Source organism: Erinaceus europaeus, chromosome 9 (genome assembly GCF_950295315.1).
Source record: "Erinaceus europaeus chromosome 9, mEriEur2.1, whole genome shotgun sequence".
Taxonomy (NCBI): domain Eukaryota; kingdom Metazoa; phylum Chordata; class Mammalia; order Eulipotyphla; family Erinaceidae; genus Erinaceus; species Erinaceus europaeus.
Genome location: NC_080170.1, coordinates 59,223,612 through 59,246,133, shown reverse-complemented (window position 1 = coordinate 59,246,133; position 22,522 = coordinate 59,223,612). Strand labels below are relative to the sequence as shown.

The 22,522-nt window shown below is 39.4% G+C and overlaps 1 protein-coding gene across 8 annotated transcripts in view; it reads right to left on the bottom strand.

Annotated features, from left to right (window-relative positions):
- GRIA1 (glutamate ionotropic receptor AMPA type subunit 1) overlaps positions 1-22,522 on the bottom strand; it is a 325,563-nt gene that overhangs the window by 92,577 nt on the left and 210,464 nt on the right. For all 8 annotated transcript variants that reach the window (XR_009551600.1, XM_060198022.1, XM_060198021.1 and 5 more), the window contains exons 6-9: positions 17,845-18,006; positions 15,548-15,715; positions 9,098-9,202; positions 766-876 (exon numbers count right to left, since the gene is read on the bottom strand). Coding sequence is in view for 7 of the 8 variants with exons in the window: in XM_060198022.1 (XP_060054005.1) it covers positions 766-876; positions 9,098-9,202; positions 15,548-15,715; positions 17,845-18,006 (546 nt within the window). In the remaining variant the exon portion in view is untranslated. The remainder of the gene's footprint in view (positions 1-765; positions 877-9,097; positions 9,203-15,547; positions 15,716-17,844; positions 18,007-22,522) is intronic.

Sequence of the window (22,522 nt, the reverse complement as noted above, 5' to 3'; positions counted from 1 at the left end):
TGGGGTTGCACTTCTAGGGGTACTTTATTAAGGATGCAGAACTGAATATGTTCCAAATTTTTCATGACCCGTCCTATAGATCACAGGAACCTATTACATCTACATCAGATGCTGGATGCAGGAGACATTTTGTGAAAATGGTTTTTACTGGGGCTGGACCATAGTGTAACCAGTAGAGCACATGTGTTACTATGTGTTAGTGTCTGGTTCAACCCCCTGGACCCCACCTGTAGGGGGGGCAGCTTATGAGTGGTGGAGCAGTGCTACAGATATCTTTCTTTAGGGAGGCGAGCAGTAGTGTAGCAGGTTAAACACATAGATATCTTTCTTTTTTTCTTTCTTTCCTCCCCCTCCTCTGTCTCTGTCCCCATCAGAAAACAGATGGCCACCAGGAATAATACAGTCATCATGCAGGCACAAAACTCCATAATAGCCCTAATAGTTATCTGTCTATCTCTATCCATCTATATCAGCATATCTATCCATATAATGTATATTATTTATTCATTTATTTATAGTTTTTGAGGGGGGTTTATGTATCCTCAGAAGAGGGCAATAGACTTCTACAAGAGTGCAAAGGGTGGTAGAGCCTGAGTAGAAACATTTCATTTGAATTCAGGCCATACTTTGACTGTCTTGTCTCTTTTGTTTTGTTTATGGCACATTTTTGTAATGAAGAATATTTGGCTTTCCTACCTGGGGATAAACTTTTGTGTTAATATAGCTTGCATTCCAAACAGCATTGGCAAAGGACTATATACTCACTAGGATAGTTGTGACGATGTATGTTCTATTCTGAACACTTGAATTATCCCCACCAGCTTGAGCATCAGTGGCTGCAGGAACAAACTTATCATCTTCATTCCAGTAGCCTATCTGTTAATGGGGAAGAAGGGGATGCAGGTGAGCCAGGATTCCCAGTAATGTCCAACTCTGGGCCACCATGCAACATCAGATAGTGAAGCAAGGAGTTAGACCTCATATAATATTAGACCTACAGAGCTTAAAATTATTGGTTGATAACAAGAGACCCAGTGCTTTCTGGGTCCTGTAGCTACAGTGTCCTGTAGCTCTGCCCCAGTGAAAATTATCAACATAAGTGGTTAGGGCTTACCTGTTTAGCCAACTGGACTACTTTATACACAGCAAGAAAGGACTATGGAAGCTTTATTACATTTCAGTTATTTACAAGACCAAATCCCAATTCTCCATGACCATGAACCCTTCCCTCCCAGGGATTCTTCTGAATTAAAGTCGGAATCAAATGATTTAATCACCACCTTCCTCTTTGCTTTCTTTTTTAGGTTAGCTGTATTTTTCCATGAATATTTTACTTTCTCGGTGATGGCTAATTTATCCTTTATTTATTTCTCTTACTTCTAGTTATAACATATTACTGAGTAGAGAATAGGGCCTAAAAATACTGGCTGGCAAAAGTATTCCTTTAAAAAATTCAGTAAGTTGTATTTACTGACTCATTTTCTAAGGTTGCTCAGAAAACAATAGTTATATCTCTACAGTGTATAAGATCTGGAGCTAAAATATTGTTGGTGTCATGTATCAGCCTTGAGAGAGACACAGGGAGTTTAAGACACAGTCTTCGATTCTGTCCACTTGGGAAGATATGACACTCAGGTCACAGTACTCCATAAGTGATGAGTTGAGTGACTTAGGTAGTTTTGGATGAAACACACAAAAACTGAAAGAAGAAGGAGAAGCAAATGGGGAGAAAGCTAACAGCACAAGGGAAGGATGGGTTAGACCCAGATCCTTCACGTCAGAGAGGGTTTAAGGAAAATGTCATTGCAAGAATCTTTACAAATATATGAGGTCAGTGGTCCTGTATGGGAAATAGGGCTAAAAAAAGAGGACAGAGTACACTTAGGTCTGGGCATTGTTTTATAATGTTTATCAGGAAAAAAAAAACCGAAACCTCAACTAATATTGAATGAAACAATTCTATTCAAGAGCCTGGTTTCTCATTGTTTCACTTAAAATCAAGTTTCCAAGAATCTATTAACAGTTAGTTAAACTTGATGTGTAGACTATATAGCATGCCAGTGGCAGGATGCAGAAACATTGTCATGGAATCAAAGCTAAGATCACTTAATATAATTAATACAAACTTTGAGAGAAGATCTGGAAATTATGATTGTAATTTCCACCATATTGAGGCCTAAGGGATCTTAATCTCCTCTCCCTCTTCCTGATCCTCTTTTCTTATCTTTGCTACCATTTATCTTCCTTTCCCCCTTTCTTCTGTTTTTCTTTCTTTACTGTTGGTCTCAAGTTTAACTATTTCTACACAAACTGAAAAATCATCAGTATAGAGGAAGCTTTTTTTCTTTGATGTGAAACTGATTATTCTCAAATCAACTGTATTATTAAAATAGAAACTAGGTTCCATATCTGCAGGGGTGGGGTGGTCAAGAGATTTTTTCTGGCATCAGACAAGCTTAGATAAAAAGCCAGATATCCTAATAACTAATGTATGACCTTGGACAGAATACTTGATCTCTATGTGTCTCAGTTCTGCTCTGAAAGGATATCAGAGTTGCCATCTCACTGGGTGATCATGAGAGCTGTCTTTATACATGTTTGCTATTTATCAGAGTGCATAGTTCATATTAACTTGTCAGTAACCTAAAAGAAAATGCATTCAGTAGAGTATATCCAAGGTCACAAGACTTAATCTCAGTTGCAAGTTAATAGGCATGGTATTTAATTTTCAACTTGCTATTGAACATTATTGGTTCTAAAAGAATTATGACCATTTACCATATCCATTTAACCATGCATCTCTCTTTGTATGTAGGGTGTCCTAGGATTAGATGACTAAGGCCATTAAATAATACTTTAAAATATCAAGTTATTTTTATAAAAATAGTGGGAAAAGTCAAGATAAATCGGTGTAGACCAGGATGATATGGCTAAGGCAGATATTTATTTATTTTGATAGGCCAGAGAGAGTAGGGGGAAACAGAGCAGGGGAGAGAGAGAAAGAGAAAGAGAGAGAGACATTGACAGACCAACCTTTAGCACTACTTCACTGCTCAGGAAGTTTCCCTACTACAGGTGGGGATCAGGGACTTGAACCCAAGTTCTTGAGCATGGAAATGTTTATGGTCAACCAGGTGCACCGCCACTTAGCCCCAATATTTTAATTTTTAAGTGTTGTGGTCCTTTAAATTTATTGTCACAGCATTAGTGTTGTTTGGGTTTTGAAAAATATTGTATGTCTTAGCTTATATAAAACTCCTCTGGTATCAAAATTTAAAGAGTAATCCAGTGTTTTAAAAGGTTTATTTTACCCCTATCCCTTTCACAGGAAAATAAAACATAATATCAGAGGCAGAAGAGGAAGAGAGGCACCAAGTCTGGCTGGCACTCACAAAATCAAGCAAGCAAACCAAGAAGTCTGGTCCTACAGTTGTTGAAAAATATGGCAAAGGAATTTAAAGATGCACTGCACTTTGGAGACCAGAGCACGCTCCTTCCATCTTTCCTTCCTTTCTTCCTTCCTCTTTTCTTTTCTTCCCTCCTCCTCCTCTTCCTCCTCATTTTTCATATTAGAAAGTACTTGATTCTCCACTAAGAAGATATATGGCTTTGATTCCATAAGAAAGTAAATCAGAGCTGGAAGTTTAGTAGAGATTGGGGCCCAGTGCTTAGGAGAGGATTTAAACAATTCTGATGATGAGAGATCTTCTCCTGGGACTAGTTATATATAACTTTTGATCTCTAGTTTCCTATCTACCTCTAAAGAGTCTTTGAATATAGGAAATGAGTCTAGATGATAAATGTGGAGTTTTTCAAGTGCCTGAAATCTAAAAAGGAAAGATCATAGACTGGAAATTTAATTGATCTACTTAGCACAGTCATCAAATCAAATTTATACATTTATCTCTAAAATATCACTGAAATCCCAGACCGTGATCTCCAAAAATGAGTCCATTATAATCAATTTTTTGAAAAGTAAGTTGACTATGGTAGCAAATGTCATCAGATGACGACCCAGGATTCTTGCTCACCTTCTCTAGTGTTGGGGGTGCTGATGGGAAGTGTTACCTGGCAGCTCGGCCTCCTAAATCTTCTCATGCTCAGAAACTTAACTGACAGACTATGACTTTATCTGAGTTCTGCTTGAGGTGTTACTTCATTAAATTTCATGCTTAGCGACAGATATATGGAATTGTAGGCAGAGCGGTTGAACAGCAATAATCACTACATGTTAAATAAATGAAATAAATAGCCATCTATATGCACTCATTTACCACATGTCTGTATAGTGTAAGCACTTAATGTATAAAAGATTTGATGATAATATGACTATTTCACAGGTTTCTGATAGCTGTCTTAGTGGTGAGGAGGTACAGAAGGGGGAGAGAGTGCAGGTAGACCAAGGGTCAGCAATGGTATTGGTAAAGATCCAAACAGTAGATACTGTCATCTCTGTAGCATTTCTAATTTCTGCTGTTGCTGTGTGGAAGCAGCCCAGATCATATATAAATCAGTGAATGTTGCTATGTTCCAGCCCTTTCCCCTGCTTATGGGCACTGAATCTTAATTTTTACACTATGCTCTATGAGATAATCATATTTTAATGCATTTTAGTCATTTAGAAATATATAAAAACTCTTAGCTCATAAGCTGTACAAAAATAGGCAGTAGACTGAATATAGCCTGCAGGCTGAAATTTTCTAACTCCAGTCTAGATCAGTAAACTAACATGAACATAAAATAGAAAATAAGATGGAAACAGTATGATTGTACTAAGTGGGAGGGGCCACTCCAGCTGGCATGTTTGGGAATATTTTTAACATTGTGGCTTCTTGAGTCAAAACTCATTAAGCATATAATACTATAGTGGGTTGAGGATCCAGGTGAGGACCAGTTAGTGTACACACCCTAAAAAGAATGAGCTTGAAGTTCTCAGGAGTAGAAATATTTCTCTGTAAACAAGAAGTAATGACCCTGAGGAAGAGGAGCAGAATTTATGGCAGGAAGCAACATCTAGTATACTGATGGCCGAGGCAAAAGAGTTATATATTTACCTCTGATAGGTGAAATTGGATGAGCAGAGAAGCAGTATAACCTGATGCATTTTAAATAGTTATTGTTTTAACTCCTATGGTGGGAAACAGCTTGTAGAGGGATAAAGATGACATAGTCAGAACTAGTAACTAGTTAGGAGACCCCTGACTATGAATGAGATGGGAGAAATGGCATGGGCTCTGGGTTATCAGTATAAATGGAAAGAGGCAGTTATATTTAAGATAATATCTTTGAGGTATATAGGACTAGGTCTATCAAAATGTGGTTAGTGGGATTTAAAGAAAAATGTTCAAAGGGCATATGTTATGGAGGGTTGTGATGCCCTTTTGACATTAGCAGGACTTTATGTCACTTTGGTCTTCTCTTTTTAGTTACATATTGGACTAGAGCTGGGAAAAACAGATTCACCGAAGGGCAGGGACCTCAGAAGTAGGTGCTTGCTATCATGTCCTAAGATTATTGTGGGATTGGTGGTCATGGATAATGATGGCCAAATCACCACTGTGGTCCCTTGGTAGAAGGCCTTAGAGAATTGTCTCTATTCACATCATCTCTGTTGACAGCTATTTTTCAGAATTTATGGTCCTGCCTGGATTTGAAAATGTGTTTTGTTCAGATGAGATCTTTGAATATATTCCCCGTGGTGAAGTGATCTTTCTGAATGGTATTTCCTGAGAATTTAGTATTATAAATCCAAGTCAGTTGTGGCATCTGAAGATCCTTTATGTGATGCTTATAAGACAGACATTTTAGTGCAATGTCAATTAGATCCAAATGCCTAGAGACTGTGACATCAGTGAGAGGACAAAGGCCTGAATGTTTGCAGAAGGTCTCTGAGGGCTATAATTAAGAAAAAGTGGCTCTTGTTTATTAGATACAGCGGGAAAGGCCATGTACTATCCACTGAAATTCATACAACTAGGTCATCCTTGAACTTGAGAAATTATTTTGCTAGGACTGATTGAGGAAAAGGCCTGAAGCCACAGATGTGGAAGAATTGATTTTCTGAAGGTCAAATCCCCTGTAAACATAGGATGCTAAGCCCATATTCTAAGAAAGGATTTAGTCATTGGAAAGCAACTTGAAAATAGCCTTAGGATCTGAAAAATAAAACACAACCAATTTCTCATGCATTTTAAGGTTAGTGTGTTATTTCTGTTTGTGATTTATCCTCTTCATGGGCTGGTACTGCTAGATAACTGAAACTTTTGGATAACTTGAATATCCTTATGAAGGACCATATGAAGGGAGACTTAACCAACACCCTCACCTACCCACTTATATACCCATTCATGGATTTGTGTCCATCAGAGTATATTTTTCTGTATGAATAACTGAAGTCAGTGGGATAAATGAACATTTCATTTAGTTATGACAGCAATTCTATGAGGAATAGTAGACTTAACTTTCCTCTTACAGATGATATAACAGACTCAGGGTGTATCAGTGATATGTTTAAGATCATTTGCCAGTAAACAGTCAAGCAGAAATGGAGTCCTGGTCTGTCTGCCTCTAAAACCTAGACTTAAACCACTCTGTTGATGTTTCTCAACAACCCACAATAGCACCATGAATCCCACATGATGTCGGTATTATATGTGTTTCAAATGGGCAGATACCTGAGCTTTCCTCTCTTTCTGTAAGAGTAGAAATTCAGCAGCAAATATCAGAGATATCTGCATTTTTAACAAGGTATCCAGATAATTATGTTCACTGAATTTTGAAAAACTGTTAATCATGATACACAGCCACCACTGATACATGGAAATTCTTAATAAAGTGCAAGTCTTAAGGAGATAAGAAGGCTGTAGAAATCTCTGAGGGAAGACTTAGGTTTATTTTAAATGGCTTAGACTCTTGGTTTTAGGAGTTGTGATTAGGGAAGTTCACACTTAAAGATGGTGAGCAGCTGGTGAAGGTCCCTAGCTCCACTTCTAGGGGTGATAACAGTCTCATGGGGGAGTGTGGTCTATATAGTATCCAAGTGGACTATCATGTACTATATAGTATCCAAGAAGACACAGGGTCTGTGCATCCAGCCCCTCATTTTAATTCTGTGTGTGTGTGTGTGTGTGTGTGTGTGTGTGTGTGTCTGTGGGTAAGAGAGAGGGAGAGAAAGAGGGAGGGAGAGGGAGAGGGAGAGGGAGAGAGAGAAAGAGAGAGAGAGAGAGAGAGAGAGAGAGAGAGAGGACATGAATCAGAGATAGAGATAAGAATCACTCCCACATATGTGGTACTGGGGATTGACTTGGGAATTTATGCATGCTGTTCCCATGCACTGCCACTGATCTATCTATCCAGTCACTTCTCTCTATTTTTGTAAAGATCCAGAAGACTCAAAGATATTCTGACGGCTACTCTGCTGGATAAATGACCAGACTGGGTATAAATCTCTGACTTCTTTTCTTCCTTGTTACATCACCATTGTGTTCCCACTATATCCAGCCTACTGCTAATTTAATCTGACTTTATGTCATCCTGTTTTAACTATATTTTCATCCCCATATTTTAATTTTGACATGCACACAAACATTTATATATTATATAGACATGCCAGTTTGTTTCACTAGTTTTTTTCCCCTGAGGTCAAAAAGCTATTTTGAGAATTCTGAGGGACAGCTCAATTGCAAGGCCAATAATTTTTCTATGTAGGGACAACCCACTTTCCTGCCTTTCAGACAAGACTTGCAACACAAGTGTTTTCATTTGCAATGCAAGTAATGTCACCTCTTCGCAGCACCTGGCAGGAAAAGTTCCTGGGAGGAGGTCACTTGTGGAAACAGCAACAATCTCTGTGTTCCCCAAGCCCTCTAGTCATTGGAAATGTCTACTAAACACTGATGGGTATGAGTTAGGTTATTAAGAGATTGAACTGAAGTTCCAAGTTAACCAAAAACTCAGTGAAACCTCAGGCAGTCTTCTGGGGCTCTTTTCCTCACTTTATCCATATAGGAAAGGAGAACTATGTCATGGAGGTAGATATTCTTTATAACTACACTAAAGAACAAATACTTTGAAGGAATGAACAAGCTATGCTAGTGTTTTCCAGACTTCAGAGATCTACTATTAGTAAGTAACACTGACTAAACAGTGATCAGGCACTGATGTATTTTAGAGGTACAGAGATTGAGGACTGTAAGAATTAAGTAACCCAGAAGATATTCTAGTGCAGGAATCAGAAAAACTAGGGACAACACAATTGTACCCTGTCTTGGACCATTTCTGGGTCAAAACTACCTATAGTGATGAACTTTGCACAAAAATTTGAGGAGTTGTGGCTATGCTCTTAGTAGCTGTATTCAGAGCCTATTAGGGTATCCTGGGCCAGTATCTGGTGCAAGCTAAGACAGTGACTCTGTTATAGTTGGTTCCTTGATACTTGCTCATCAGAGATGGGAATGGGCACTGGAGTTTTCCTATTGCTCATAGTGTAGAACAGAGGATATGTACAAATAATAGTAGGAGAAGATGTAACATATGGTGGAGTCAAGTGTGTTATGGGAACAGAAGGACAAAGAAGTGGTTGCTATTTGGAAAAGTTTGATGATAGAGAAGGTATGAAACAACATTTGTCATGGGCAGGGTAGTACCTCTCAGAAATGTCTTCCTCTAATCTCAGAACCAGTAATCATGTTCCCTTAGGTGTAAAAAGGGTCGTGGCAGTTGTGATTGAAGTTTCAAGTCTCATGAGGGTTTGGATTATCCTGAATAAACTTGAATGACTCAACCTACCTCCATGAATCTTTAGATGCATTTTATGCACATCCAGGACTTGGTATTTTCAATGTACTTTTCCACCCCTTGAATCTTTACAAGTAACATAATATAAGAGACTTTTAAATCCATTTTACCATTGAGTGAGTGAAATCTTAGAAAGAGGAACTGATTCACCCAAAGTTCCAGCTGGCTAATGGCAGCACTGGTACCAGACTTGTTGCATGAGTGTCTTCAAAGATACCTGGTCCAGAGAAAGTGGGTCACTGGCCCCAACTTTCACTCACTCCCCTCTCCTTGTATGATTAGAAATAAAGTTGGCATTTACCTTTCGGATACCATCGTGTTTCATTTCAATTACATGGAGAGTGTAATTGGTACGACGTCCTTTCTCATTAAACTGCACATTTCCTGTCAAACCCTCAAAGCGCACCTGGAACACAAAGCAAAGCAGTGAATGGTCATCTCAGAAGTTACACCTCATGTTCACTTTTTTTTTTTCTTTCCTGAAATAAAACAGCTAAGGCTATTCTCTGGAATGGGGTAGCACAAATTAAAGTAACAAGAATATGAAAAAGTCTCTCTGTTCCTTGCTCATAGCAGGTAGCGTAGCTCTCTTTTCTACTAAACATGTATTAATTCTAAAAATTATTTACATACAATGTTGTAGGCAAACCAATAATTGATCAAAACTGAGAAAATGCTGTATCATTTCCAATCAAGTACCTTATCGTGTCCACCTCCACAAGTCCCATTATCCACAGACAATTGAGTTAAAAAAGTTAAAATTTGCCTGCAGTGGGGAAATCTTATGTGTCTCCTTTGCAAGCTAGGGGGAGTCCAGAACCAGAGCCGATCCTAGGGTGCCCTGGACTGTACTGATATATGATGTTTCTGTTCATTTGTGAAGCCAGGCAATAAAATACTGAGAATCTAATGTTCTGGAATGGGAGACCTGAATTTGACTTATGCCTTCCTCTGAGTAGACAGGGAACCTTGGTGTAGTGCCTGTTTATATCTTTAGTTCCCAAAATCCCTGCACCCAAGATGACTCCCAAGTATGGACATTCTCAAGTACATAAAAGAGTCTTGTCTTAGGATCAGATTCTTTAAGACTTTTTAACAGGGTCCACTTGGTTAAAGCAAAGTATGTATTAAATATCCAAATATGCCATGTGGGAATGATCTACAAATGAGTCAGATCAAAGTTTTAAGACTTCACATCTTCAAAATCATGTTGAGGGTAAAGTGGTTGACGTAGGGTTGGCCTTTAGGACCAGTGAATCCCATCCAGGTCCACTCAGAAATTAGGGATGAGTCTGGTTTTATACTATTGGCTCATGTATAAGAAACCACACCCTAGTGCTGATACGTATATCTGCTTTCCCAAGGCTAGTGAGGTCAGTTTCTACCTGAATCAACACATATATAGTTATGTAACAAATCACTGTTTAGCCTCCTTTTCAAATGGCTCAAAAGGAGGTCTACAGGTGTATTTATTATTTATTTATTTATTTAAAAAGGAGACATTAACAAAACCATAGGATAAGAGGGGTACAACTCCACACAATTCCTACTACCACATCTCTATATCCCATCCCCTCCCCTGATAGCTTTCCTATTATTTATCCCTCTGGGAGTATGGACCCAAGGTCATTGTGGCAAAAGACATACCTGAAAGCAAAAGCACACAATAGCCTGCAGTGAGTCAGTATAAAGTTCCTAATGGAATAATATCTAATTAGACTTAGATACCCTCCTTACCTACTTCCTATTACAGTTCTCTTACTCACTCCAAAGCTAACCTTAGCAAAGCAAGTACTACAAAAACTGAGTAAGGGCAAGAGACTGGCATACTTTAATGATGACTCTTTAGTCACTATCAGGCCACCCCATCAACTGGGGCCCTATTCGGGGAGTCCTGAGATTCCCAAACAGACATAATGGGCCTAGACCTCAAATAAATCCCTCTCTCCATTGTTACCAGTCATGTCTATCAGGTGTATTTATTTTCATTTTTTTCCTGAAAATTTCCAGTTCCATTACTTCAGAAATACATGTATTATAGTGTGAGAGAGGAGGGTGGAGAGGGAGGGACTGGTAGTATGTAATATGAGTATGTGCATATTTTCTGTTAGGCTAGACAAGTCACTGATCCTATTGGTTCTTGGCTTTCTTCTCAAAGAACTGAAGTGTAGGAGTGTCAGGTGGTTGTTGCACTGGGTTGATTACATAGCTACTATTTTTAAGGATGTGAATTTGAGCCTCTGCTTCTTACCTGCAAGGGGTGGGGAGGGAAGCTTCACGAATGGTGAAGCAGATCTGCAGGTGTTTCTTTGTCTCGCCACCTCTATTTTCCCTTCCTCTCTCAATTTCTTTCTCCTATCAAAGAAACAAAGGAAGAGAACGAGAGAGGGGGAAGAGAATAAAATAAGAGGAAAAAATGAAATGAAATTAAAGGACAGAAGGAAAATAAATGTGGCCACTGGAATTGTTGGAGTCATTGTGCAGGCACCAAGACCCTACAGTTTCCTGGTGGCTAAAAGAAAAGAACTGAGGTGCTTTAGTTTATTGTTTGGATGCAAGCATTTTCTAGGTGATGAAGGTGGCAATGATGATAATGATGTTGATAGAGTTAGTTCTGGTTGTTTTTTTCTGTTCCTAGATTATCTTTCTGGGTACATATTCACTTGGACCCTCCAGAACCAATATCATTTCTCATTCAAATGCATCATTCTTTTAATTTGTGCATGGTCTACTATCTCAGATGTCTTGGAATGTTTGAGTCCATATCTCTTAATCTAGAGGAGCCAATGATAACTCTTCTTTAGCATTTAAATTTGGCCACTAATTATATATGGTCACCTTCCTCAAAGCTCAGACTTCTTATAGGGAACCTTGTAATGTCTGCATTCCTGGTCATCCCACTCTACTCTGATGGTCCAGTCCATGACAGTGAGAGGTCAGTTGTTATGTAGCCCAGCAGTCACCCCTTTATGGTTGCTGCCTTCCAGGAACTTTTCTTCACATAGGAATTAGGTGCTGAATCAGGACTGAATCTTAAATTCTCTCAGCCCACCAGCCACAACACTGGGTGTGTCTTCATTCTCTTGTGTTCAATAGTTAGTGACAGTGGCAAGCACAGAGACTGAATAGGATGACCATTGCATAGGGCAGGTATTCTTTACCTAAAGTCCTGGGGTGGACATCAAGGGATGTCTGTGGTCCTTTCAGCTACTGCTCATACTAAGTTATATATGTACATTTTTCTGAAGTAAAGAATCCAAAGCTCATTTAATCACACCCTTAGAAGACTAAGGGCCCCTCAATGCTACCACCTGACTTAGGATATCATGTATTTAATGTGGTCCAGAAGTCAGAGCATGGGTCTTAATGCTGCTTCTTTCCCCAAGTGCCAGGGGCTTGTGGGATGTGGGCTCATTAACAATCTAAATGACTCCCTGATCTCAGACACAGCAGGTGGCTGAGGGTCTTTGCTGCACTATTGGGAAATCAAAGCAGGTAAGGGCGGGTAGGGGTGCCCAGAGTTGCCTAGTCCAGGTTACTGGTTGGGCTATAGCTCTCCCACTGGATGGGCCTTCAGAGCACAGATTCAGACAACAGGGAAGGGTGGGTAGGTAGAGTCCCACTTTCACCACTTACTAACAGCATGACTTGGGGAAGATATTTTGACATCTCTTAAGCTTACTTTCTCCATTTGGAAGGTACAATGAATCAAACTCACCATCTCTGTGTGTTGTATTGTTGATTACATAAATAAACATGTTAGATATGTCAGAGCTTTGTACATTAGCTGACCCATCATATATCCTTGTTTAGATTATTATGGTGTTAAGAATAATAGGCTAGAGGCTTAGCTATATCAGAAGTGAATCTAGAGGGCAGAATGGCTGGACAGTGGTTGTGACTGTAGGAAAGACATGGAATTCAGTGCATATATGCAAGGGCTCTGGCATTAGTGAGTGACCTGAGGCAGGAGGTTTCCTGGGTCAGGCTTGGTCCAGCCTTTGTCATTGAACTGCTGTGTGACTCCTGGCAGGTTGCTGTCCTCTCTGATTGTTTCATTTATCATGTAAAGGACATGGGCATCAGAATATTTTAAAGCCTCTTTCAGCAAGAAATTCTTGTGATTCTAGGCACTAAACAAGGATTTTAAAAGTTAACTCTTTGAATAAATGATATGAGGGTGACAGTAATGATTTTTCATTTTTGTTTGTGTGTGCTTCTCTACAGACACTGAGAGTGTATAATTTGAGAGCATGTCCTATTTTTCTCCTCATCTCCAGTGCCTGGTTCACAGAGCACACACAGTAGGCTCCCAGAAAGCAGCTGCCTGAATGCTAGAGGGTGAGGCACAGAAATCTGACTCCCCAACCATTGACAGGAGGTCATTATTCTATGACTAAGGCAGTTGCCTCCTTGTAAAACCCACCAAAGGCAGAACAGAGGGAGGAGAATCTATCACAGCATGAAGGATGTGGGCTTGCTCACAAGAACAAACATAGATGCTTAGAATTCTTAAAGGCATTTGACTACAGAGTCAACTCTCCAACCTCTCCACTATCATGGATCATGAAAAAATCTGTAAGGATTTGTAAGAGGATTCCATGGTCACCCAGACAGCCAGGAGCTTGGTTGGACAAAAAACCCAGGTCCCTTTCCTGATATTCCTAGTAGACTCCTGGGTTTCACCACTGTCTCAGGGTGTCTGAATATCCTTAATGAGATGTCTTGAAGATAGGAGATTCAATAGAGCTAGAAGAGTTTGAAGCTGAGGATAAGTCCCTGGGACCTGATGACACCAACCTCACACTGCAATGATCTGTCTGGATGGTAGAGGCCGGAGGAGAATTTTAAATGAGCTGGTTGCAGGCACAGTGCCTTTGATAGTCACTTACTGAGTCTTTTCTTGCTGCCTAGAGGGTTGAGGTCATCCCCAGAAATAAGCAGGGCTGTGGGAAGGTACAGGAAATTTGTTGGAGTGATACCAGGACATTCCTTCCCTTGTCAACAGGCAGCTGCTTGGTTTCCTTCCAAACGACTGATGGCACATATTCTTCTACATTAACTTTTCCTCAACTAGAGAGGTTTCTCTCTCATCTCTTCCTTCAGGTTGTGAAAATTTCCAGAGCTATTCAGTGGAAAATAAATGGGAATAGTTGGACATTTTGCTATACATTTCTCTGTCATTCAGAAATACTTTTTGCTTCCCCTGGGAGCCCAGATTCACCTGTTGAATGTAATCCTTAAGTGGACCTGGTCTTATCCACAAAACTTCATAGGGCTGGGAGAGGAGTCCCAGAGACATTTATACCAAAATAACCTGTTCTGCCTAGTACTTTGACATGTCCTTGTGGGAAGTGCTGTCCTTTTTGCTCACTTGCCTTTGGAAATGCAGCCTCTATCCTGAAGCCATCATATGGTACTTTCTGTCAGGAATGCTACAGTCACACCCTGGGTTAAGTTGCTTTTAGAAACTTCTAGAGACTTCTGGAAACTCTGACACTTCTAGAAACTCTGAGGGTGAGAATGCTGAGCCTTCCATAGCTAGGATGTTACATACCTGGCCATAAGCAACACTGTTTGGTTCACAGACACAGACTAACATAATATTTATATTCTTAACTGCTGAATCTGATTCAGCCTTAGAATATTTGCATAGCTGATTGATTTGAGTGGGAGCAGTCATTTTCTGCTCCTGTTCTATAACTGTTCTTAAGTACAAACGAAATTATGCTTGTGAATGTTGAGAAGCAGGAAAACAGGGTCAGCAAGACTTAGGAACATTTTAACATGAAATACATATGGAGTGCCAAGATAATGACGATATTTTAAAAAATCTACACCATGTGGTGGCAAGGCCTCTAAAAAATTAAGCTGATTTTCCTTTTGTATTTATGATTTAATTTAAAAACACAGAACCAATAGCTTGGCTTTTTCAAAATAATACATAAACAGAAAATAAGATGTTTATATAGCAAAGAATGGGTATTCCATATTATTTCCTTTTTGTCACCAGGGTTATTGTTGAGACCTGGTGACTGTACCACTCCCTGAGGCCATTTTTAAAAAATTTTTACTTGATAGGAAAGAAATTGAGAGGGATGGGATGGGGGCAGAGAGGGAGAGAAAGAAAGACACTTGCAGCCTTTCTTCTTTGCTTATGAAGCTTGCCCTCTGCAGGTGAGGACAGGGAGCTTGAACTGAAGTCCTTGCGCATTGTAATATGTGTGCTCAGCTGGGTGCACTACCACCCAGCCCATTTCATACTTTTATTTTTTTGGCATTTCCCTAGCAATGCAAAGCCCCGCTTTGCCATTCTAGGCTGATATTTTCAGATAGAAAATGAGAGAGAGAGAGGAGAGTAGAGGAAAAGAGAAGAGAAGGGGGGAAGGGAGGGGAGGAGAGGAAAGAGGAGGAGGAGGAGAGAGAGAGAGAGAGAGTAAGAGAGAGAGAGAGAGACACCATAACACCAAAGTTTCCCCCACTGTTGTATGTTATAGTTCTCACAGGAAGCTCAAACCTAGCTTGTGTACATGGCAAAGCAGGCACCCTACCAGGTGAGCTATCTTATTGCCACCCCTATTCCATACTATTTTTTCCCCTACATGAACATATATGTGTGTCAGCAGTCACAAACACAAGGCAAGAGTTGTCCAAATTTTAGGCAGGGTCTCCTTTCTTTTTGATAACCACATTGTACCTGAATTGGAAGCTAAGTTCACACCTGAGGCTCCTGTGAATCTTGCAGTCTCACCTGCTGAAGAGCTCTCTGGATGTCGATCCCCTGGCCCCAGGGCACCGCAGGATTGGCCAGGCAGTCCCCAGCATTCCCCCGCCGTGATATGTCAATCCTCTGCCTCCGCAGACTCTGGAAAGCCTCAGCCATCACCTTCACCCCATCATAGGTGAGTGCAGAGGTGTACTGTGGGGGGGTGTAGAGAGATAATCAGATGTCATAGTTGATGGAGGCAGTGGGAACTATGTATGGACATGTGCTTCTGGATGAGGGGAGTGAGCACAGGGAGAGTGGGGAGCACAAGGAGAAAGGTTGGGTGGCCGCTCACATGAGGATGACTACTCTACCTCCTGGTTTGTATTGCCCTACTGAATAGCAAGTTCTGTTTTTCCAGTAGTGACTTTAAAAAAATTATTTATTTGTTTTTTATTTCCCCTTTTATTGCCCTTGTTTTTTTATTGTTGCTGTAGTCATTATTGTTGTTGTCGCTGTTAGATAGGAGGTGTCTTTCTCTCCCCCTCTCTGTTTTCCCTTCCTCTCTCCATTTCTCTCTGTCCAGTAGTGACTTTTAAGAGAAACACAGACTCTAGATTTTTGTGTGTAATCTTGTGATAGGTGAGGGTGGATGTGAGGGAATTCATAGATAAGTAAAAACAAATCTGCAAGATCTGAAGCAGTTTATGGAAAACCAGTTTTCCCTGTTTTGTAGCTAGCAGTTGAGAGCCAGAGGACATGTCAATTTTACCATCTCTGGTGATGGAAAAGGAAACAAATAATAGAAGGATAACCTCTTGATGATTCCACATCAAGACACAACAGCCACCTAAGTGGTAAAGTTACAGTCTGCAAACTTTCCCTTGCACTCATTCATAATGCTCAATTTTATCCACTCTTGACTCAAAGGGGATATGAGATATTGAAGAAACCGAACTAGGGCTCCATTTCCTGACTCTAGAACTCACATATTCCTTCTTTCTTTATGTTTGACATGTTTCTGGAACATACTAAGTTTGTAATAAAAGTTGTAGGATGAATATATAGGCATTTTTAAATGTTTAACCTTGATTCTCTCACTTCTAAAAATGTGTGTGTAAATTGCTATATATTAGAAATTAGTTGTAATAGTAATAACTAACTGCAATAGTTTCTATTTCTGTTTCTGTACTACTAATATACTAGAATGTGGATGCATATATTACATATGTATGTAGTTATTTTTGCAGCCCCCAGTCTTCTGGGAGTGGGATGGGTATTCATATGTTAATCAAGTATTCTGTGCTTTGCTGGTTGCTTTAAGGCACATCTCTGATTTTTGTTTGCTTAAGCTCATATTGAAATAAGTGTTCATTTTTGAATTGCTAAATCACATTGATCAAGCATGTGACCTACTGCTCACTAGAAGAAATTGACCAATTGACAAAATAGAGTCACTGAAACTTTGTTCCAGATAAACAAACTGGGCTTCAAAATGCTTCTTGGCACTATTCTACACATTCACTGCCAAGCTGAGGTGATAAGATAAAGAATAATTACATGTTCTCCATATTTTAAAACATTATAAAATAGCAAACAAAACAGATTTTGGCAGCAAGATTTAGTCTGTACTTCTGGAAGTGAGAAAGAGTCTGTGTGAGAATTAGGGTTGAGACTCATGTCAGAGACATGTTGGGCATTGCTCAGCTAGACTGACTAGAATAAAGACCAGTTTACTGCACAACTCAAGAAGGTTCTATTGACGTAGAGATGAATGCAAATAGCACCCACCTGGAGCTACCTAACACTGTTGTCCTGCTCAGAATAGAGACACCATTTTTCCTGCTTTCCTTGCTGTTAGTTGGCATTAGGTTTCTAAGATGTGAACATTAGAAAACATGTATGTGATTATGGGAAAGGGCCCTTAGAGGAAGTCGTAGTGCTTTCCATTTACTATATTTCCTTCTTGCTGAGTACAATACTGAATAAGTGACTGAAAAACCTGACAGTAATTTTGGACTACAATGTAGGAGCCATCTACTGAGGATAGAAGAACAAGGGCTTAGAAGAATCCTGGGTGTTTAATACTGGTGAGACTATTCTGTAAGCCCTACATTGCTGACAACCGAATTTTTTAATATGAGAGAAATATTAAACTTGTTTCTTGTTAAAACCATTGTCATTCTGCATTGTCTGACCTTTGCAGTATATTTATGGATACAGTGTCCTTAACTCTAAGGTTGCTCTGCGCGATTCTCTCATCTTCTAAAGACTGACTACCTACAAGTCCAGGGCAGTAAGGGTAGTAGGCTAGTCCTCTGTTATTTGTTTCATCCACTCACCTTCGGTCTCTTCCAGTCAATTCTGGTGTGGTCACGAGCATCGCTATTCTTCCATTGCTGCATGATCTTAGCTGGAATGGTGTCTGTGTAGTTCACCAGCTGGAATCCTGTCACATTTGCACCACTCTCCTTGAATTTATTTAAGTCAATGTCCATGAAGCCCTGTGCAGAGAGGAAGGAAAGAGGTCAGAGCATGCCACTGAGATGAATCTGTTTGACCAGGCTACAGAATCACAGGGTTAGAGGAAACGCAGTATTTTTCTCCATTCTGAATATGGTCAACCCTTGGCTTGTATACAAAGCTCACACAGTGGAGCTGAATAGTCTGCTTGGTGCTTGTCATGCCTGCTTGAAGGGCATATCTGCTGCTCACAGCATTAGTTACACCCCCCTTGGACTAAGTGTCTAGATGATTTCTTCTCTGATTTATGGGAGTTAGTAGGTTGGGGAGAATATGAAACACAATGTCACATGTGGTGTGTGGTTTGAGTGGTCAGTGAATGGCGACTAGAATATTAACACCACAGATACAAGAAAAAATAGAAGCATAAGGAGGGAATTGTCTCCTCTGGCAGCCTACCTATTGAGAAAAGATGAAATTCCTTAGGGGTGAGCTTTTGTGGGCACCATGTTGATGATGACCACTTTCCCTGTGCTCTTTCCTTACATAGACTGAGTAAGGCTGATCATTCTAAAACTATGAAACTTTCTTTTCATTTATTTCTTCTCTCCATCCTTTTGTTCCTCCCTCCCTTCCTTCCTTTCTTCTTTTTCCTCTTGCCCCTTGTGCAATCAGTAGATAAGAAAAGTATGCAAGCAATAATAAACTTATTAATCACAGAAATGAAAACAACATTGGAGGAAAGGAATAGCAGTATTAGGGAAACAACAGTTGAGACCCCCAAGGAAAATACTGATTATCTTGAGGCAATTAGAGAACTGAAAGCTGAAATAGCTGTAATGAAGAAAGAAGCTGAGGCAAGGGAAAGCAGACTAACAGAAGCAGAAAACAGAATTAGTCAGACAGAGGATGAGTTAGAGAAAATAAAGAAAGAGGTGAAAGAGCTTAAAAAGAGATTGAGAGACACTGAAAACAACAACAGAGACATATGGGATGATCTCAAAAGGAGTAACATTCATATAATTGGCCTGTTAGAGGAAGAAAGAGAGGAAGGGGAAGCAAACATTCTAGAGGAAATAATAGAAGAAAACTTCCCAGACCTAATAACAGAAAGGACATCAAGATTCAAGAGGCCCAGAGAGTACCAAACAGAATCAACCCAGACCTGAAGACACCAAGACACATCATAGTCACAATGAGAAGAAGTAAGGATAAAGAAAGGATCCTAAAGGCTGCAAGAGAGAAACAAAAAGTCACATACAAGGGAAAACCCATAAGATTATCTGCAGACTTCTCCACTCAAACTCTAAAAGCCAGAAGGGAGTGGCAAGATATCTATCGAGCCCTGAATGAAAAAGGGTTTCAACCAAGGATAATATATCCTGCTAGACTTTCATGCACTAGATGGAGGGATCAAAACCTTTTTAGATAAGCAACAGTTAAAGGAGGCAACCATCACCAAGCCAGCCCTGAAAGAGGTTCTAAAAGACCTCTTATAAACAAGAACATCACTATAATACTTGCAATATATCAGAGCAAACAAAATTTTTTTTTTTTTGGAACAATGGCACTACAATACATTAAATACATAATATCAATAAATGTCAATGGCTTAAACTCATCCATCAAAAGGCACAGGGTGGGGGGATGGATCAGAAAACATAACCCAACCATATGCTGCTTGCAAGAATCCCATCTGTCACAACAAGATAAACACAGACTTAAAGTGAAAGGATGGAAAACTATCATACTGGCTAACGGACCACAAAAAAGGGCAGGAACAGCCATTCTCATTTCAACACGATAGATTTTAAATTAAATAAAGTAAAAAAAGTAGGCAAGGACAATACATAATGATTAGAGAATAAATAAGCCAAGAAGACTTAACAATTATTAACATCTATGCACCCAGTGAGGGACCATCTAAATACATTAAGCACCTACTGAATGAATTTCAAAAATACATCAATAGTAATACAATAATAATGGGAGAATTCAATACCCCACTCTCACACTTAGACAGATCAACAAAGCAGAGAACCAATAAAGATACAATAGAATTGAATGAAGAGATCGACAGACTAGACCTCTTGGACATTTTCAGACTCCTCCACCCCAAAAAACTGGAATATACCTTCTTTTCAAATCCACATAACACATACTCGAGGATAGACCACATGTTAGGCCACAAAGACAGCATCAATAAATTCAAGAGCATTGAAATCATCCTAAGTATCTTCTCAGACCACAATGGAGTAGAACAAACATATAACCACAAACAGAAAATTATTAAATGACACAGAATTTGGAAACTAAACAACAGGCTCCTTAGCAACCACTGGGTCAGAGACTCACTCAAGCAGGAAATTCAAATGTTCCTGGAAACTAATGAAAATGAAGACACAACCTATCAAAACATATGGGACACAGCTAAAGCAGTACTGAGAGGGAAACTTATAGCCATACAATCACATATTAGACACCAAGAAGAAGCTCAAATGAACGACCTTACTGCACACCTCAAGGACTTAGAGGAAGAGGAACAATGGAACCCTAAAGCAACCAGAAGAACAGAAATCACTAAAGATAGAGCAGAAATAAACAACATCGAAAATAAAAGAACCATACAAAAGATCAATGAAGCCAAATGTTGGTTCTTTGAAAGATTAAACAAATTTGACAAACACCTAGCCAGACTCAACAAACAAAAAAGAGAAAAGACTCAAATTAATAGAATTGTAAAAGATGCAGGAGATATCACAACTGACACCACAGAAATCCAGAGAATCCTGCGAAACTTCTATAAAGAACTATATGCCACCAAGCTAGAGAATCTGGAAGAAATGGAACAATTCCTAGAAACATATGCCCTTCCAAAACTGAACCAAGAAGAACTACAAAATCTACATGCACCAATCACAGACAAAGAAATTGAAACCTTTATTAAGAATCTCCCCAACAACAAAAGTCCTGGACCAGATGGCTTCACAAACGAATTCTACAAAACTTTCAGGAAACAGTTAGTACCCATACTTCTTAAGATATTCCATAAGATTGAAGAAACAGGAATACTCCCTTCCACCTTCTATGAAGCCAACATCACCCTGATACCAAAAGCTGATATGTACAGAACAAAAAAGGAAAACTACAGACCAATATCTCTGATGAACATTGATGCCAAAATATTAAACAAGATCTTGGCCAACCAGATACAGCAACATATCAAAAAGATTGTTCATCACGACCAAGTGGGATTCATCCCAGGAATGCAAGGCTGGTTCACCATCTGTAAGTCAATCAATGTCATTCACCACATCAATAAAAGCAAAGCCAAAAACCACATGATTATCTCAATAGATGCAGAGAAAGCTTTTGACAAACTCCAACACCCATTCATGCTCAAAACTCTACTAAAAATGTGAATAGATGGGAAATTTCTCAAGATAGTGGAGTCTATATATAGCAAACCTACAGCCAACATCATACTCAATGGACAGAAGCTGAAAGCATTCCCCCTCAGATCGGGGACTAGACAGGGCTGTCCACTGTCACCGTTACTCTTCAACATAGTATTGGAAGTTCTTGCCATAGAAATCAGCCAAGAGAAAGAAATCAAAGGAATACAGATTGGAAGAGAAGAAGTCAAGCTCTCACTATTTGCAGATGATATGATAGTATACATAGAAAGACCTAAAGAATCCAGCAGAAAATTACTGGAAGTTATTAGGCAATATAGCAAGGTATCAGGCTACAAAATCAATGTACAAAAATCAGTGGCATTTCTTTATGCAAACACTAAATCTGAACAAGAAGACATCCAGAAATCACTCCCATTTACTGTTTCAGCAAAATCAATCAAATACCTAGGAATAAAGTTGACCAAAGAAAGAAAGACTTGTATTCTGAAAACTATGAGTCGCTACTCAAGGAAATAGAAACTGATACCAAGAAATGGAAAGATATCGCATGCTCATGGATTGAAAGAATAAATATCATCAAAATGAATATTCTTCCCAGAGCCATATACAAATTTAATGCAATTCCCATCAAAGTTCCACCAAGCTTCTTTAAGAGAATAGAACAAACACTACAATCATTTATCTGGAACATGAAAACACCTAGAATTGCCAAAACCATCTTAAGGAAAAGAAACAGAAATGGAGGCATCACACTCCCAGATCTTAAACTATATTATAAAGCCATCATCATCAAAACAGCATGGTTCTGGAACAAAAATAGGCACACAGACCAGTGGAACAGAATTGAAAGCCCAGAAATAAATCCCCACACCTATGGACATCTAATCTTTGATAAGGGGGCCCAAAGGATTAAATGGAAAAAGGAGGCTCTCTTCAATAAATGGTGTTGGGAAAACTGGGTTGTAACATGCAGAAGAATGAAATTGAACCACTTTATCTCACCAGAAACAAAAATCAACTCCAAATGGATCAAAGACCTAGATGTCAGACAAGAAACAATCAAATACTTAGAGGAAAACATTGGTAAAACAGTTTCCCACCTACACCTCAAGGACATCTTTGATGAATCAAACCCAAT